Source organism: Leucoraja erinacea, chromosome 8, assembly GCF_028641065.1.
Source record: "Leucoraja erinacea ecotype New England chromosome 8, Leri_hhj_1, whole genome shotgun sequence".
Lineage (NCBI taxonomy): Eukaryota > Metazoa > Chordata > Chondrichthyes > Rajiformes > Rajidae > Leucoraja > Leucoraja erinaceus.
In genome coordinates this window covers 9,771,543-9,789,965 of record NC_073384.1, presented here as the reverse complement: position 1 = coordinate 9,789,965, position 18,423 = coordinate 9,771,543, and the positions used below count along the sequence as shown (strand labels likewise).

The window sequence follows — 18,423 nt, the reverse complement described above, 5'->3', positions numbered from 1 at the left end:
AATACTGAGCAAAAAACAATCAGTACAGTAAATTAGTTTCCATAACTTTAACACAGAAATATAAAAAATAAATTACTGGTGCAGCGAGTTGTCCTACAGCTCAAAGCTCCAGGGTGACCTTGGATGCTGTCTGTATGATGTTTGCATGTTTTCCTTGTGACCGCATGGATTTCCACCAAGTGCTTTGGTTTCCTCCCACACCCCACAGATCTGTGGTTTGAGAGATTAATTGACTACTTTGAATTGTTCCCGAGTTTCTGGCAGCCAATGGTATAATGTGGGGGGGGGTATAATGGGGGGGGGGGGGGGGGGGGGGGGGGGGGGGAGAATAGGCCAACATTTAATTGATGGGCCAAAGGGCCTGTTTCTTTGTTGCATCTTTCCAGGTCTCAACAAATCCTGATTAATTTGGACTTGCATTTTTGAAAGTTAGAGGCAGGATAAAACAAATGGGAAAATCAAACAGAGCACTACGAATATAAGAGCTCTGTAATCTATTCTCTTAAGCTAAACTTCAACACTGGCACAATTTTCAAAATACTTAATTCCTTTCCCTTTCGTCCCCATTTTAATCGATGCACAAAAATATTTTACAATGATATATATTTATACATTTCACTGCATTGAGAGTGCCATTACCACCTTCATCTCAAAGAGCACAATTTCTATTTTACATCAGCATAATAAGAGTGCAGCCGTTTCCAAAACCTGTGGCTTGAACTTTACAATGTGCTCCATGTCGAGCAGCTTCTGGGTAATCAGTAATGCTTGCAGGAACAATGGACAGCTAACTTATAGATTCTTCCACTTTTTGTCTTTTAGCTTCGAACTCCTGTGGCTCAGGAATACTAGCAACAGATTTGCCTCTGTCCATAGCAACAGTGATACCAGTCAGGATATAACCACCACCTCCACTCATTGTCAGCCTGGGGTGGGTTCGATTTGGCAAAACCTGAAAAATTTGAACAAATCGTTTGTATATTGTTTTTAAAAGCCAATGTTAGAAATTTATTTTGTGTGCTTTCTTCAAAAAGCGAGACATTCCAAATAATTATTCACAAGAGTAGTAATGGTTTTCACTTAGTTAATTGGTAACGAGTCTTCATTGGCCCAGGTCTGGGGCCCAGTGGGCAGCAAAATGAGATCAGCACGCAAAGAAGCAAAGTTAAAAGTGACATTGGCAAAGCCACACCTTGCCTTAGCTAGGAGGAAGCTGTGAAAAATGCAGACTATTCCCACGTTTACTAGAATGCAACGTGCCCACTCAAGTTCTCTCTGCAACGTAACATTGAACAGTTCAGCACAGGAACAGGCCCTTCGGCCCGCCATGTCCGTACTGAACATGATGCCAAGTTAATCTTATTCCCTCTGCCTGCACATGATCCATAGTCCTCCATTCCCTGCATATACATGAACCTACCTAAAAGCCTCTTAAATGCCACGATCGTACCTTCTCTCATCACCACCTCCCCCTGGCCGCATGTTTTGGGCACCCACCACTGTAAAAAGACTTGCTGCACACGTTGCCTTTAAACTTTCCCCCTCCAGCCTTAAAGCTTTGCCTTCGATTCTTTGACATTTCTACCCTCGGATAATGTTTCCTACTGTCTACGCCTCTTAAAATGTTATATACTTCTATTAAGTTTCCCCGCAACCTCGGATGCTTGAAGTTAGGTTTCCCCGCAACCTCTCCTTATAACTAACATTATCTAATCTTGACAGCATCCTGGTAAACCTCTTCAGCATCCTTTTCACAGCACAAAGATTTACAACACTGCAACATGATTCTGTGATTCTGATTCTAACGACCCGACCCATGACGGCAAGCGGACCATATGCATCTTTACTACTGTATCTACTCGTGTTGCCTCTTTCAGGGAGCTATGGACTTGAATGCTGTTAAGGGCCTTGCCATTAACTGTATACCTTCCCATCACACTCTATATCTCAAAATGCAACACCTCACATATGGTCACGTATTGAATTCCTTCTGTCCTTTCTCCACCCATATCTGTACCCGATTTATATCTCATTGTATCTTTTAACAGACGCCTTCCTGTCTATAACTCCACCAATTTCTATATTGTCTACAAACGTACTTACCGACTAATCTATATTTTTGTCTAAGGTAGACAAAAATTCAGACTGAAGAAGGGTTTCGACCCGAAACGTTGCCCATTTCCTCTGCTCCATAGATGCTGCCTCACCCGCTGAGTCTCTCCAGCATTTTTGTCTACCTTCAATTTTCCAGCATCTGCAATTCCTTCTTCATATTTTTATCCAAGTCATTTATATATTTCACAAACAACAGGGCTCACAGCACAGATCCCTACAAGACACCGTCGCTCACAGAATTCCAACCAGAATAACACCTTTCCATCACTACCCTCTGTTTTCTATGGGTAAGCCAGCTCTGTATCCAAACTGCTAAGTCACCATGGATTCCACACATCTTAATCTTCTGGATCAGTGTGCTAAGTGGGAATGATCAAACATCTTCATCACTTGAAAAAAATCACGTCAGTAAGATGTGACTTACGCAATATAATGTGTCTAAAGTAGAAAAACAAACCATCACGTAATTATTGCAATATCCTATTTAGTTAAATTTAGTTGAAAAAAAACTATGAAGAAGCTTTAATGAAAGACAAGGATAATTGAATATTAATTCCGAAATTCTATTGAATTGATCTTATTTAAATAGAATCTATTTTTAATTTACCTGATAACCTCTTAGCCATGTTTCAGATAGCCTCAAGTTAATAACTCCACCTCTTTCTCGCAGATCCGAATAGCATGTGAGCAATGGCTAGACAAGGCAAGAAACAAACAATGAATTGAGCTCTGCTCTCAGATAGTCAATCAATGAACCATGCAGCAAATATCTAGTCTTACCTCTTTGTATTGGCAGTAGACAACAAATGGTCTGGACGGTGCCACAAATTCCAGAAGAGAAAGCAGTAAAGGACTTGGATAAAGCCGACTTGCAATAATTAACCTACAATATAAAACAATTATAAAAATAAAGCAATGAGAATTTTCATTTCGATGAGGTTAGTTATTATAATTGATCTATATGAAGAACAATGTGGGCATGCAAATTGCATTTGAATGACATCTTTACAGGGTATAGTATTCCAAGGGAGTTCAAAGCAGAATTACATTAAAAGCACACCATGCTAATACAGACGATATTGGTCAGAAAAGGATTTTAAGGAAGAAGTTTAAACAAAAGTATTTTCAGAAGTAAATTCCAGAGCTTTGTTTAATTTTGCACCAACTTAAAATGATCAACTTTGTTTAATTAGTTTAAATATTAACTTTTTAAACATCTACGGCCATAATAGGCATTTGCTAGCAAAAGTGTCTATAAAATGTCACATTTAAAAAAATAATTACGTGCACACAAAACTTTTATATCAGTTGCCAAATCCATCAAAAGATGCAAGAGTTTAAAAACCTGACCCATCTGCATTTCTCTCCTGAAGCGCAGCAGCAGCAGCCTGTAGTTTCTTCAGCCGATCTTCTTGCTTACTTTTCCTTTCGGCGACCTGCCATGAGACATGTCAAAGATAGAGACTGTTTTGTGGTGTACAAAATCACAAATCTTCGCTGAAAAATCTGCACAATGCTATTCAACAACAAACAGATCAAAAGATCTGGCTGTAAATCACGAGTGCTTTCTTTTTACTTTCGTGTTCAAATAAATCTCTTATCCTCGAGGAATTAAATCATAGAAACTGCTATAAACTAACATTGCCAGAATTAGACACTGGGAGTATGGCCCTATATGGAAGAGAGAGTCCATCAAAAAGAGATAGATCACGTTTTCTTCACTCCGCACACCACCCAAAATTTGACAGGTGATATGCGTGAAAATAATGCAAGTAAGCTGATAGTTGCCAAGAATGCGTCTCAACCAGGACTCTCAGTTTACCCAAGGGAGAGGGAATATTTGACAGATTGACTTTTGACATTACATTGATTAGGATTGTTCAATATCGTCAAATACAAAGCATTTAAGTATTACACTTTTCAGTTCAAAGCAGGGAGAAATCAATTATTCAGTTCCCCTTGTTAATTGAAATTATCATTCAGACCTGATAGTAAGTATATATCTAATCGCTGACTAAGAAACATTTCTGCTTGTGATTTTTTGTGACCAAGAATAAGTAGTATGACACTAACAAAATATCCTGACATATGCTATATTTTGATCAGAGTGGAAGTCTACAGCTGAGCAAGTGATTTCAGCCACACCAGTGACCAGCCCTAATGTCTCTAGTGTCTCACGAAGAAAGAAGTGAATTAGATAATCACGAGACCGAGATAAAGCTAAAATATATGCATCCTACTATCCCTACAAGACCAAATTTGCATTAGCAATTAATGCAAAATTACAAAACAGTTAAGGGCAGAGATAAATGAAAGGAGTTGGTTAAGTTTAAACACAATTTCAATTAGAAAATTTAAATCAAAAAACCCCAGCAAAAATCATAGGTAGACAAAAATGCTGGAGAAACTCAGCGGGTGCAGCAGCATCTATGGAGCGAAGGAAATAGGCAACGTTTCAGGCCAAAACTCTTCTTCAGACTGAAAATTACTTAAAAATTGGCTGTTTGGTGATTTGTAAAGATAAACATTTTACATTATCATTTAGTATTGGAATTCTGTGATTGGTTAGGGTACACAAAGACACAGCAAATATCCTGTTTGTGAAGATGGCAAATACTGAACATTATTTTACTGTTCCTCACCTTTTCAGAAGTTAGTGGAGATTGAGCACCATGTCCTGCTCTCAACAATCAAAGATAAAAAGTCAATCTGAAGAAATATTTAGCCCACACACAGAATGACTGAGCCTCAGAAATTAGATGCATTAGAATTTAACATTCTACATCTATATCCTACTGGAATAAATCTTACATTGGATTTTCTATCTGCATTTTGGTCTTTATTTTCTGTCTCCTCACAAGCAACATCCTTGGCCTCAGTTTCCCCAGCTTGGGTGATATCCATCATGGTCTCGGCACAAGGAACCCCATCACCCCGCTGTGTGCTCAGAGGGCTCCTATCATCTTCTCCCGACACTACTTTGGTTTGATTCTGTAACGTTTCATTCTCAGCTGAAAAACTCCCAGAAAGAAGACTGTTCAACTGGTTGATGGGAAAGTCGTGCAGGTGGTCATAAAATGAGTTTGGAAATCCAAAGTTCTCCATTGCAGCTCTGATAGGCATGCTGCCTGGATACATGTGGATAACAGATCCATAACCTGCAGAGAGAAATTGAATTGGTTATACGGAAAAGGAAATTGAATACCAATTACAGACATGTATGCTCTCTGGTTTGGGACTAGCTTGTAGATTAAAATTTCAACAGAATATTTTGCTCATATTTTGCGTAAATTAGGTTAGCCAGCAAAGAGAAAGGACATCAAAATAATCAGCTCTTATTTTAGTGTCACAACATTTTCTAAATATTTGTGGTGAATGTAAAGTTTAGATATACAACACAGGGATTCGATCTGTAATGTCAACCATGCCTCGACCTCCACATTATGCTGCCTGACCCACCGTTTACAAATCTTTACAAACGTTATAGTTAAGTTCCTGGAAAATAATAGAAGAGTGCTCCGTCATGCTGAGAGCAAGACGGAGCATGAGAGCATAAACAGAACCAGGAGCCACAGTCTTAGAATAAAGGGGAGGCCATTTAAGACTGAGGTGAGAAAAAACTTTTTCACCCAGAGAGTTGTGAATTTTTGGAATTCCCTGCCACAGAGGGCAGTGGAGGCCAAATCACTGGATGGATTTAAGAGAGTTAGATAGAGCTCTAGGGGCTAGTGGAGTCAAGGGATATGGGGAGAAGGCAGGCACGGGTTATTGATAGGGGACGATCAACTATGATCACAATGGCGGTGCTGGCTCGAAGGGCCGAATGGCCTCCTCCTGCAGCTATTTTCTATGTTTCTAATGCACTTGACAGAGTATTTTGGAGCAAAGTACCTCGGTGAAATAAGTGGAACACGCACTTTATGCTTTACCTTGTACAACAACGCAGGGTTCATTAGTGTAAAGGATCCACAACGGAAAATTGATCACACAGAAATTAGATTTTTTTTATTTCAGTGAATGGGACACAATGAAAAATAGACAGGATTGAGATCAAGATCAGCTATGAGCAGGCTCAAGGGCAGAACGGTGTACTCCTGATTCTAGTCTGGTGATGGATAGTTAAGCCAGTTATGAATGAAAGCAGCATTTATGTAGACGACAGCTGGAGATTGCAGAGTGTCCTATACCTAGTGAAGCATGTCTGAAGTGTAGTCACAACATTGACAGCATGGTAGCCAGTTTATAAAACCACAAATCCCAATGCTATTAAGAACAAATACATCAGTTTAATAGCGCTGAGAGGACACCAGATTTATTGCTGCTGTTTGTCATGGGATAATTTACATCATCAATGATTTGGATGAATGGATTCAAAGTAACATCAGCCATGATCACATTAAATGGCGGTGCTGGCTCGAAGGGCTGAATAGCCTACTCCTGCACCTATTGTCTATCTCCATCAACCCACGCATACGTGATGGGATGGAGTGTGGAAGTTCTTGCCATGAGTTAGGGCCTCAATGCGAATGAAAAGAAATAGCTTTATTCAATACAGTGAGGAAAACCCGCAAATGCCACGCAAACTTAAAAGTACATTTTCAACACTGGAAATTGTCGTCAAATTTAGATTTCATTACCTCCTAGCCTCTCCATTACAGAGCCCAGTACCAGGCCAGCACACGTTTCTGCTACAATTATTTTGCAGCCAGCATGGATATTCCCAAAAGCGAGCATCTGAGCAAGGGTGTCATACCGTAAATGGCTGAAAGATAAAGCTTAGTTAATAGCGGAGTTAATCATGTTATTAATCATTAATATTAATTGCTAACATTTTGTAGGTATTGTACTCTTAACATATACTCTTAACATATTTAGCATATGAGCTTAACTTTCTGCAATTAGATACAGAAGAAACCAAAACAATAGTAAATTAAATTTCACAAGTTTTATAAACTGAATAATTTTATGAAACAAACAGATCGTTTTATTCTACAATATAATAAAAAGGACCTGCAGATGCTGCTTACACCAAAGATAGACATAAAATACTGGAGTAACTCACCAGGCAACATCTCTGGAGAAAATGGATAGGTGACGTTTCGGGTCGGGTCGGGTCTGAAGGATCCCGACCCAAACGTCACCTAGCTAGTTTCTCCAGAGATGCTGCCTGACCCGCTGAGTTACTCCAGAACTTTGTGTTTACAGATTTTATCATTTTGCCTTTCCGAAAAATAAAATATCATCTTTCACAGACAAACCAATACAGACCTTCGATTCCGAATTGAAGCTAATCTTCCTGTACAAAGCATCGAGATAGCATTGCTTGGGTGCACAGCGGACCCCTTAGATTTAATGTTGCACTTTCACCTATACCTTAATATCAATCAAGAAGAAATCTATGAAAGACACAAAGTGCTTGAATAACTCAGCAGGCCTGGCACCATCCATGGGTAACCTATCCATGTCCTCCAGAGATGCCTGACCTGCTGAGTTACTCCATTGTGTCTTTTTTGTAAACCAGCATCTGTAGTCCCTCATTTCTGTAAGAAAAAAATCTCTCATTTGCCAGGAGACACTTTCGTAGGATATTGTTATCAAACTGGTTCATTCATGGAAAAAAGGCAGTGGTTGAAGTGGATTCAAATGTATAGCAGTTTTAAAGTATTTAACAAGAGTGTGAAAGACAAACCAATAGACAATTAAATCGTGTAGTTTTCTTTGCACTACACCTCGAAAAAGTGAGCGTACTTCCAATCTTATTGGTTACAATCTTCAAAACGATTTGTTTTCCTTTGTCTTAACAACTCAATCCATGACAATTTGATCAAATTATAATTGTTTATTGGGCTGGTGACATAATAGCATTAACATTTTCGATACATTTTTGAGGATCTCGTTTGTGAACGTGCAATATTATTGATGTGGTTAGTTTCTGATCTTCTTCATGTGGAGCCAAAATAATGAAAGCCATTTTCCATACAATAATTTTTTAAGAATGTCAGCTTTTCAGGTGCATCAATAAATCAAATGCAAAACAGCTGCATTTGTTTGTATCGAATTGTAACAAGAACTCGCACAACAGAAGAACAAAAATAATCCATAAATGGAATCCAATTAGATGGAGAAAATGGTCAGATGCAAAACCGAGAGTAGAATCAAAAGTACCTTTGCACTGGCAAAAGCAAATAGATCCAGCAACCAAAATATTAAGTGACACTTCTAACCACTGCACTCATATTCCACTCCGACTCCATGCGCCAGTTACAATTCAACTACTGAGAACCTTCACAAAATTGAAACCAGCAAAGCAAACCTGGCAAATCAAAATGTAGCTACTGTTTGAAATGTGGTCTTAACATTTTTAATATATGGAAAGTAGATTAGCATGATCTCTCACCAAATTTTACTTGGTTCACGGCAATGATACATCATGGCCATTATTCTTGTAGTGGGTTTCAAGATAGTTATGAATGCTTCATACCTGTGAACAAGAGATACCCAAGTTAAAATGTCACCACGAACATGTTTACCACCTTAGAGAAAAATAAAGGTTCTGAAATACAAGCACCGTTATATATTTATCTGTTACCCAAATCATTTGTTTCAACATACAAAGTTATCCAGATTTGCCATTGGATGCATTCAAAATTTTGTTTATAGAACAGATAAAAAAATATTGCACAGGACAGGTCGTTGTCTGGGCCAACATTGATGGCAAGGTACACTAATTTCATCAGCCTGAACATGTTCCATATCTCTTCATCTTAATATATCTTAATATAAGGTGTAAGAAAGAACTGCCGATGGTAGTTTGCATAATAAGGCCATTGGAAATAGGGAAACCAAATAATCTAAAATATGACAAAATGTTTATTTTCAATCTTTTTTCTCCTTAAAGCTCTAAAAACATTGACTGTAACTTAATTATGAGAAGTTGAGTTTTGTGGTTCTTCCATATTTATTGGTATAGGTTGATGTAAGCACTGATTTGAGAAATTATTTATTTAATTTGGAGTGCTTACCTCTTAAACAAATAAGCAAGGTTAAACATACTTAAAAAAAAGACACAAAATGCTCGTGAATGTCTGTGGATCAAGCAGCAGGTCTGGAGAAAAGGAATGAGGCCGAAGGGTTTCGACCTAAAACGTCACCTGGTCCTTTTCTCCAGAGATGCTGCCTGACCCACTGAGTTACTACACCATTTTGTACTAATAATATACATACTCGTGCAATGGCACAACCAGTGAATTAAGAAATTAAAAAAATTCTGTCCTTAAAATGCAGGAGCTAATTACAATGAATAGAAAAAAGGTAAAATAAATGAACTCAATATCACCATCCATCACCCCACTATGTCCTCCACCGATTTATTGATTATACCCAAAATAGATTAAATTATTTACATTCAAATAAGGACCAATTTCCCAACTCCACCCAATGAATAGCTTACTTTTTCTTTTTTTTCCTGATGTATTTTTCTTGAGCAAATCCAGTTTTATCTCTAAATGTTGTGCTGTTTTCTATCAGATGTTTAACAATAACCTGTTTAAAAAAAACAAAGCTTTAAAGAATAAAATGTTATTTGCGAATACAAATGGACATTATTTTTGCAGAGTTTAGCATTTAGCAAATGCCCATTCTCAATAACACAGAACGCATTCCTACCTGCCCTTTCAAGCCTTGGTCTTTAAGTGCCTCAATGTCATCTCTGCTCAGCTTCTGAGACTTTCCGTCATCAATTATGTTTCGGTTATCAACACCAGCATCATTAAGCTCTGCCAAGAAAAAATGTAGCATGTTTACTTCTTTGTCGGAAGAAAAAGTCAGAAGGGTCGCAACCCAACATGTCACTTATCCATGTTCTCCAGGGAAGCTGTATGACCCGCTGAGTTACTCCAGCACTTTGCATCTTTTAAAAAGTATGTTTAACCTTGCTTATTTGTTTAAGAGGTAAGCATTCCAAATTAAATAAATAATATCTCAAATCAGTGCTTACATCACCCTATACCAATAATATTGAAGAACGACAATGCTCAACTTCTCATAATTAAGTTACAGTCAATATTTCAGAGCTTTACAGAGAATAAACATCTCATATTGGTTTCCCCATTTCCAATGCTCTAATTGCACTTTTGTAAGTTACATTTTGTGATTCAAATAAACTACAAAAATCTTTCAATGTCTTAGCCATTTCTTTATTCCTATTATAATTTCACGTTAGCATCACATCAATCAAGAAGAAATCCCTCAAAATTTATACCAGACGGGATGGTAGAGCAGCAGTAGAGTTCCTGCATTAAATTGCCAGAGACTGAGGTTCAATCCTGACTATGGGCGCTGTCTGTACAGAGATTGTACATTCTCCCTATGACCATGTGGGTTTTCTCCAGGTGACCCGGTTTCCTCCTACACTCCAAAGACATGCAGGTTTGTAGGTTAATTGGCTTTGGCAAGTTGTAAAATTGTCCTTAGATTGTAGGACAGTGTTAGTGCATTGGGCGATCGCTGGTCGGCTGAAGGGCTTGTTTCCGCACTGTATCTCTAAAGTCTGGCGACCAGACACTTTCATAGGAAACTTAGTTATCAAATTGTCTATTTGTCATGAAAACACTGTTGTTGAAGTGGACTCAAAACTATAGTAGTTTTGAACTAGGTAACTTGTTACAGCTTTTCAAAAAATAAATATACGTTGCTGCATTTCTCATAACCAAATGCTGAGGCTCAAAGTTTACAATAAAGCCACAAATTTCTGAATATTCAGAAATTAATCAATTGAGAATTTAAAAAGCATTCTGGGCAATAATACGAGTGGGCTGTGCTTCGTGTTATGTACATATAGAAACATAGAAAATAGGTGCAGGAGTAGGCCATTCGGCCCTTCGAGACTGCACCGCCATTCAATATGATCATGGCTGATACATATGATCGTATGTGCCTTGAGCCTGCTCTATCAGCCAACAAGATTACGGCTGATCCGATTGTAAACTCATTCATGGGAAACATTAATATTTGGTGAAACATTAATACTTATCACCCAGTCTTAATTGTCCCCGAGGCGAGGAGGCAATTAAGCATTAATCACGTTGGTAAGTCAGTTGTTACCACATACAAGACCAGGAAATATGGCAGATTTCCTTGCATGAAGGATCTAGAGAACCGGCCTCTTAAGATCAATGTGTAAAAACAAAGAACTGCAGATGCTGGTTTATAACAAAGATAAACACAAAGTGTCTGGAGTAGTTGTCCGGAGGTAGTGGTGGGGGGGGGGAAGAAAGCTGGAAGAGAGGTATGGATAGGACTAGGCCTGGCAAGTGTTAGGTGGATACTGGTGAGAGGTGAGGGGCAGTGATGTGCAAATTGTGAAGCCAGTGGAAGGAATATAGATGGAAGGTGACAGGGGTAGCAGGGATCGAAATTAATGGTTGCCCGGTTGCCAATGGCCACCTAAAGTCCTGCCGGGCAACCTAAAAGCCATGTCATTTTGCCTGGCTTGGCCCCCGTCTCTATCTCTCTCTCACTCTCCGTCTCCGTCTCCGCCTGCCATCCGTGTGTGTGTCTCCGCTCTCCGGCCGCTCCTTATCTGCCGGCACGGCCGGCCGCCTTGCACATGCGCACTGCCATGGCCAGCAAATCAGCCGCTCTGCACCTGCGCACTGCCACGGCCACTGGTCGGCGCTGGGCATTTTCTCCCTCCCTTTGCATTGTGGGAGATCTGGCCGCCATTGCCGTCTGGTCGCCGCCTTGCCTCGACCGCCGAAACCCAATGCAGAATCACTCCCGGGAGCTGGAGTAACTCCCTGGAGTAACTCTTGCTTCTTGGTTTCCTGGTCCTCCAAAAATATTCCAAATGGAATTTAAACTGGTGGTGGAGGGTGGACTTAAGCAAAAAAGGGTTCTTGGGGGAAAAAAGAGCAACCTTAAATGTAGTTACGTCTGGTTGGGTAACTATGGTAGGGTGAAGACTATTCCATGCTTTAATTGTGCGGGGGAACTCCATGGAGCAGCCGGCATCTCTGGATAGACAAAATTGGGTAACATTTCGAGTAGAGACCCTTCTTTAGACTCCCTCTGGTTTTAGTGTGTTTAGTTTAATTTAAAGATACAGTGCAGAAACAGGCTCTTCGGCCCACCAAGTCCACGTCGACCACTAGTTCTATCCCACACGATAGCGACGGAAGGCAAGAGTCAAGAGTGTTTTATTCTCTCGCGTCCCAGTTAGAACAATGAAATCCTTACTTGCAGCAGCACAACAGAATATGTAAACATAGTACTCTGGAAGGAACTGCAAATGCTGGTTTAAACTGAAGATGGACACAAAAAGCTGGAGTAACTCAACAGGTCAGACAGAATCTCTGGACAAAAGGAAGAGCTGTCTTAAATCTCTAAAATGACCAACCTAAAAAGCTGCCTAGGTTGCCTGTCTAGCAACAGAGAAAAAAGTTAAGTGAGAGCCCTGGGTAGGAGAAAAGAATGGGTGTGAATCTACAGGGATGATGGTTTAAAAAAAAGGGTTGGAGGGTGGGTGGGAGAGGAGGGCTCTTTGTAGGTTAGTTACCTATAATTGACCAATTCAATGTTCTTACCCAAATGGACTATGTGCTGATCCTCAAGTGTGCGTGTGACCTCATTCTGGCAATGGAGGCGGCCCAGGACAGAAAGGCCATTATGGGACGGAGAAGGGGAGTTAAACTGGTTAGCAACTGCGAGATCCAGCAGAACTTGGTGGACAGAGTGTAAGTGTTTGGGTAAACGGTTGCCTAGTCAATGCTTGGTCTTGCTGAAGTAAGGGAGGCCACGCCAGGAGCACCAAACAATAGACAATAGATAAAGGACAATAGGTGCAAGAGTAGGCCATTCGGCCCTTCGAGCCAGCACCGCAATTCAATGTGATCATGGCTGATCATCCCCAATCAGTACCCTGTTCCTGCCTTCTCCCCATATCCCCTGACTCCGCTATCTTTAAGAGCCCTATCTAGCTCTCTCTTGAAAGCGTCTGGAGAACCTGCCTCCACCGCCCTCTGAGGCAGAGAATTCAAAACGTGGTAGATGAGGTTAGAGTAGCTGCACGTGAACCTCTATCCCACCTGGAGGAAGTGCTGGGGTCCCTGGATAAGGACAGGTGTTACATCTCACACGGTTGCAGGGCAAAGTACCTGGGGTAGGGGTGGTTTGGGTGGGAGCGAATGAGTGAATCTGTCCCTGCGGAAGGTGAAAGGGATCGGGAGACATAACTAGTGGTGGGATCACATTGAAGATGGTGGAAATGTTGGAGATATCGCAGGAAAGTGTGTTTCATATTACTATGATTGAACATGTTGACCTTGCTGGCGATTCCCTACAAACCTGCAGTAAAAATATATTTTGACACAGTCCCTCCTCCCCAAATGGCAAAAATAAACCAAGAGTCTTAAGAAACGACCTGACCCGAAACGTCACCAGTCCATTTTCTCGAGTGATGCTGCCTGACCCACTGATCTAATCCAGCATTTTGTGTCTATCTATGGTATAAACCAGCATCTGCAGTTCCTTTATATTCCGTTAAAATAAAACACAATTACTTTTGCAAAAAAATTAACTTGTCACCATTTACAGTTCAACAATCATTAACTATTGACTGCAGTATTGACACCAAACTCCGTGAATACAATTCGTAGATACAGACTCTAAAACAAGAGCTTACTGTCATTACCTTCAATTTCTTCAGATTTTGCTTTAAGTGGTTGGAGTGCTCCACCAACAGAAACCTCAAAAGTCGTGCCATATTTATGTCCAATTGCGTTGTCCAAATAAAACCACTGCTTCTCAAAGATGATTTTTCTAGAGGAAATGTTTAAAATCAAATAAGTTATGGCCAAAGTCTCAACACTGAAATACCTAAAATATTCTCAATAGCTTATTTCAGCGCCCCATGAGCTATGACTGTGGTAAAATTAATTTAATTCACCTGCAATAATTATATAGCCTAAAATCAAAAGATTTAAAGTACTTCAAAAAATGTTTAAAAATAGTTGAAGACAAAATATTTCAACTACTCAAGTTAAAAAGGGAATTCAATGTTGGAAAACACTGTAAAACAGGAGAGAACAGGACCATAAACCGGAGAACGTGCCAATAGACAATGGGTGCAGGAGCAGGCCATTCGGCCCGTCGAGCCAGCAGCGCCATTCAATGTGATCATGACTGATCATCCACAATCAGTACCTCGTTCCTGCCTTCTCCCCATATCCCCTGACTCTGCTATTTTAAGAGCCCTATCTAGCTCTCTCTTGAAAGTATCCTGGTAACCGGCGTCCATCTCCTGAGGCAGAAAATTCCAGTCACAACTCCCTGTGAGAAAAAGTGTTTCCTCGTTTCCGTTCTAAATGGCTTACTCCTTATTCTTAAACTGTGGCCCCTGGTTGTGGACTCCCGCAACATCGGGAACATGTTTCCTGCATCTAGCGTGTACAAACCCATAATAATCTTATATGTTTCAATAAGATCCCCACTCATCCCTCTAAACTCCAGAGTATATAAGCCCAGCCGCTCCATTCTCTCAACATATGATAGTCCCGCCATCCCGGGAATTAACCTTGTAAACCTACAACCTACACCGCACTCCCTCAATAGCAAGAATGTCCTTCCTCAAATCAGGGAACCAAAATTGCACGCAATACTCCAGGTGTGGTCTCACTACGGCCCTATACAACTGTAGTAGGACCTCTTTGCTTCTATATTCGACTCCTCTTGTTATAAAGGCCAATATGCCATTCGCTTTCTTCACTGCCTGCTGTACCTGCATGCTTACTTTCATTGACTGATGAACAAGGACCCCCCAGATCCCATTGTACTTCCCCTTTTCCCAACTTGACACCATTTAGATAGTAATCTGCCTTCCTGTTTTTGCTACCAAAGTGGATAACCTCACATTTATCCACATTAAACTGCACGTGCCATGCATCTGCCCACTCACCCAATCTGTCCAAGTCACCCTGCATTTTCATAGCATCCTCCTCACATTTCACACTGCCACCCAGCTTTGTGTCATCTGCAAATTTGCTAATGTTACTTTGAATCCCATTATCTAAATCATTGATGCATATTGTAAATGGCTGCGGTCCCAGCACCGAGCCTTGCGGTACCTCACTAGTCACTGCCTGCCATTCTGAAAGGGACCCTTTAATCCCTATTCTTTGTTTCCTGTCAGCCAACCAATTTCCTATCCATGTCAGCACTCTACCCCCAATACCATGTGCACTAATTGTGCCCACTAATCTCCTATGTCGGACCTCATGAATGTGGGACCTTATCGAGGAGCTTTCCCCTCCGCACAATTTGCCTCACTCAGAACCACATTGTTAAGAGAAAAAAAACATATAACTATGTTGTATAAGAACACATAAAACATTCATAACAAATCAGATGGAATAATGAGTAGATGGGACATGAGAAAGGGAAAGTGGCAAACCTAGATGTAAATCCTTTCAAGCAGGGGAAATAATTATTTAAAGCAGGGGAAGGAACTGCAGTTTACACTGAAGATAGACACAAAATGCTGGAGTAACTTAGTGGGACAGGCAGCATCTCTGGGTAGAAGGAATGGGTGACCTGAAACGTCACCCATTTCTTCTATCCAGAGATGCTGCCTGACCCGCTGATTTATTCCAGCATTTTATGTCTATCTACTAGAGGAAGTGGTTGAGGCAGGTACAATAACATGTAAAACACATTTGGACAGGAAAGGTTTAGAGGGCTGCAAGTCAAATACAGGCAAATGGTACCATCTTAGAATCAGCACCTTTGTTAGCATGGACAATATGGGACAAAGGGGCTGTATGATTCTGAGAGTCCTGGCATTCCTGGTCTTGAATTTCATTCTGAAGAGTGAGGGAGTGAACGTGCACCTTTGTAATATAGAACTGAAAGAGAAGGGACAGGGCTATGACAGAGTGATGTAGGGACTGAGGAATAATCTACAGGTAAAAATATGAATGCTCTGTAAGAGAACAGAATACATGTGCATATGGGTAATATGTATAAGAATGATCTACTGCCTGTATGTTCATAGAGCAGATAGACACAAAATGCTGGAGTAACTCAGTGAAACATACAGCATAACAGGAGAGAAAGAATGGGTGACATTTTGGGTAGAGCCATCTGCAGACTGAGACTCTGGCTTTTAGTTATCTTGGATCTCTTTGCAGTGTCTAAGACCTAACTTTGCCAAGTGCAGAAATTCACTGGATGTGCAGCAGCTGCTTTACATTGATAGAACTTGCAAACAGGCTTGGCATCCTATGTGACACAAACATCTGGATACACATGGTATCTTGAGCAAGGCGCAGAGCTGGAGTAACTCAGAAGGTCAGGCGGAGGGATCCCGACCCAAAACGTTGCATGTCCATTTCCTCCAAAGATGTTGCCTAACCTGCTGAGTTTGATCGAATTGACTGAAAGATATAGTATGGAAAAGGGCCCATCGAGTCCACGCTGACACACTGGCCACCCTTCTGAAGAAGGGTTTTAACCCGAAACGTTATATTTCCTTTGCTCCATAGATGCTGCCTCACCCGCTGAGTTTCTCCAGCATTTATATCTACCTTCGATTTTCCAGCATCTGCAGTTCCTAAACACATTAACAATCATTCTGTTATCCCCTTTTCATTCACTCCTTACACACTTGGGGCATATCTTCTTGCTCATAAGGCTTATTATGCCGCTCTAATGGATACTTTCAGTAGGAAAGATCATTATATCTATTAACAACACAAAATGCTGGTCTGACAAAATACTTAATCGTTAAAACCTCCTTCCAGAAGGCAAGAGCTCTCCCACACTTCCACCGAACCCCATCCATATCTCCATCCCCTCGCCCTTTATCTCTATCACCACCCCACCTCTATCTCCACAATTCCTGACCTCCACCGCAAACTTCATCCCCACCACAACCACATCTCCACCACAACCCCATCTCCACCACAACCTCCACCTTTTTACTTATTTATTTGATTCTTTATTTCGAACAGAATAAAAGAATAACAAGCAAGCGTGAAACAGCATAAAAAAAAACAAAACAAATAAAGTGTCATAAACAATATCTATAAATAAATGAAATCGTATGTGTCCGAAAAGGAGCAGGACCCGAATCTCCTGAAAAGGACCTGAATCTCCATCACAACCCTGAAGCCAACTTCTATCGCCACCTCCACCCACAACCCCCATCTGAACCCCCTATCCCCACCAGTGCATGGCCCCTATCCCCACCAGTGCACCGCACCGCACCGCACCTCCCCACCCCACCACACCAAAGATCCTATAGCAGATCCCATAAGATCTTTGCTCCCCACCCCACCCCTCCACTCGCGGCCACTAAAGCTGAGCTACCTCCTCCTGTACACTTGCACTGCTTTGAACACGTCGTCTCGCTTTAGGACCACGTGGTGGCCCTCACAGACAGTGTGGGACCTCGGTACGTCTGTCGCTGTTGTCGCCGCCGCCGCCATCTCCTCTTTGTCGCCTTCATTCGGTGTGTCCCCGTTGCCCGGCATGGCTGCCCCGCTCCCAACAACTACAACCACAACACTGCCGACCCGGCCGGTGCTGGCGACGGCCCGCTGCTCAAACAGGAAGCGGAAATGGCCCGGCACGGCCCGCCCCGCGACGCGACGCGACGAGCCCGAACGCGCGGGAAAGTCCGCGTTTGAACCGGTCGGGTCGGTCAACGGCAGCGCGGGCGCGGGCCCCGGGCTGAGTGATTCCGCGTGGTCCTACCGCCCACTCGCCCGCCCGGTTAACCGGTTACTGCAGAGCGGGGTGAGGCGGATTGCCCTCCCCTTCCCCCTTCTCCCCCCCTCTCCCCCCCTCCCCCCCCCCTCTCCCCCCCCCTTCTCCTCCCTCTCTTCCCCCCCCTTCTTCCTCCTCTCTCCCCCCCTTCTTCCTCCCTTCTTCCCCCCCCTCTTCCCCCCCTTCTCTCTCTCTCCCCCTCCTCCCCCCTCTCCCCCCTCCTCCCCCTTCTCCCCCCTCACCCCCCCCTCTCCCTCCCCCCTCTTCTCCCCCTCCTATTTTTCCCTCCCCTCCTCCTCTTTCTCCCACCCCTCCTCTTTCTCCCCTCATCTTCTCTTATCTTTCCTTCCCCTCCCCCCTTCTTTCCCTCTCACCTCATCTATTTTCATCACATCCCACCTCTTTTCTCTTCTCTTCCTATCTCACCTCATCTATTTTCATCCTATTTCACATCATCTCATCTCTCACCTCCTTTTCTCATTCCATCCCAACTAGCCTCGTCTCGTCCCACCTCACCTGATCTCATCCCACCGTATCTCATCTTAT

The 18,423-nt window shown here is 41.9% G+C and overlaps 2 protein-coding genes across 5 annotated transcripts in view; one reads left to right on the top strand and one right to left on the bottom strand.

The window, feature by feature from the left end:
* Positions 1-311: 311 nt before the first annotated feature.
* Positions 312-17,642, bottom strand: trmt6 (tRNA methyltransferase 6 non-catalytic subunit). Its single transcript, XM_055638958.1, has 11 exons — positions 17,479-17,642; positions 13,805-13,932; positions 9,781-9,890; positions 9,566-9,657; positions 8,513-8,596; positions 6,753-6,877; positions 4,927-5,273; positions 3,466-3,551; positions 2,896-2,998; positions 2,723-2,809; positions 312-952 (listed from the first exon to the last, which is right to left on the bottom strand). The coding sequence occupies exons 1-11, from the start codon at positions 17,640-17,642 to the stop codon at positions 788-790; spliced, it is 1,491 nt and encodes a 496-aa protein (XP_055494933.1). The 3' UTR covers positions 312-787.
* mcm8 (minichromosome maintenance 8 homologous recombination repair factor) overlaps positions 17,641-18,423 on the top strand; it is a 30,258-nt gene continuing 29,475 nt past the window's right edge. For all 4 annotated transcript variants that reach the window (XR_008723819.1, XM_055638957.1, XM_055638954.1 and 1 more), the window contains exon 1: positions 17,641-17,907. Coding sequence is in view for 3 of the 4 variants with exons in the window: in XM_055638957.1 (XP_055494932.1) it covers positions 17,641-17,907 (267 nt within the window). In the remaining variant the exon portion in view is untranslated. The remainder of the gene's footprint in view (positions 17,908-18,423) is intronic.

Coding starts and splice junctions, on each gene's coding strand:
- trmt6 (XM_055638958.1), bottom strand. CDS start 17,642: ATGCCGGGCAACGGGGACACACCGAATGAAGGCGACAAAGAGGAGATG. Junction 8,597..9,565: donor ATCAGGAAAAAAAAGAAAAA/GTAAGCTATTCA, acceptor TCTTGTTCACAG/GTATGAAGCATTCATAACTA. Junction 2,810..2,895: donor TCTACTGCCAATACAAAGAG/GTAAGACTAGAT, acceptor TGCCTTGTCTAG/CCATTGCTCACATGCTATTC.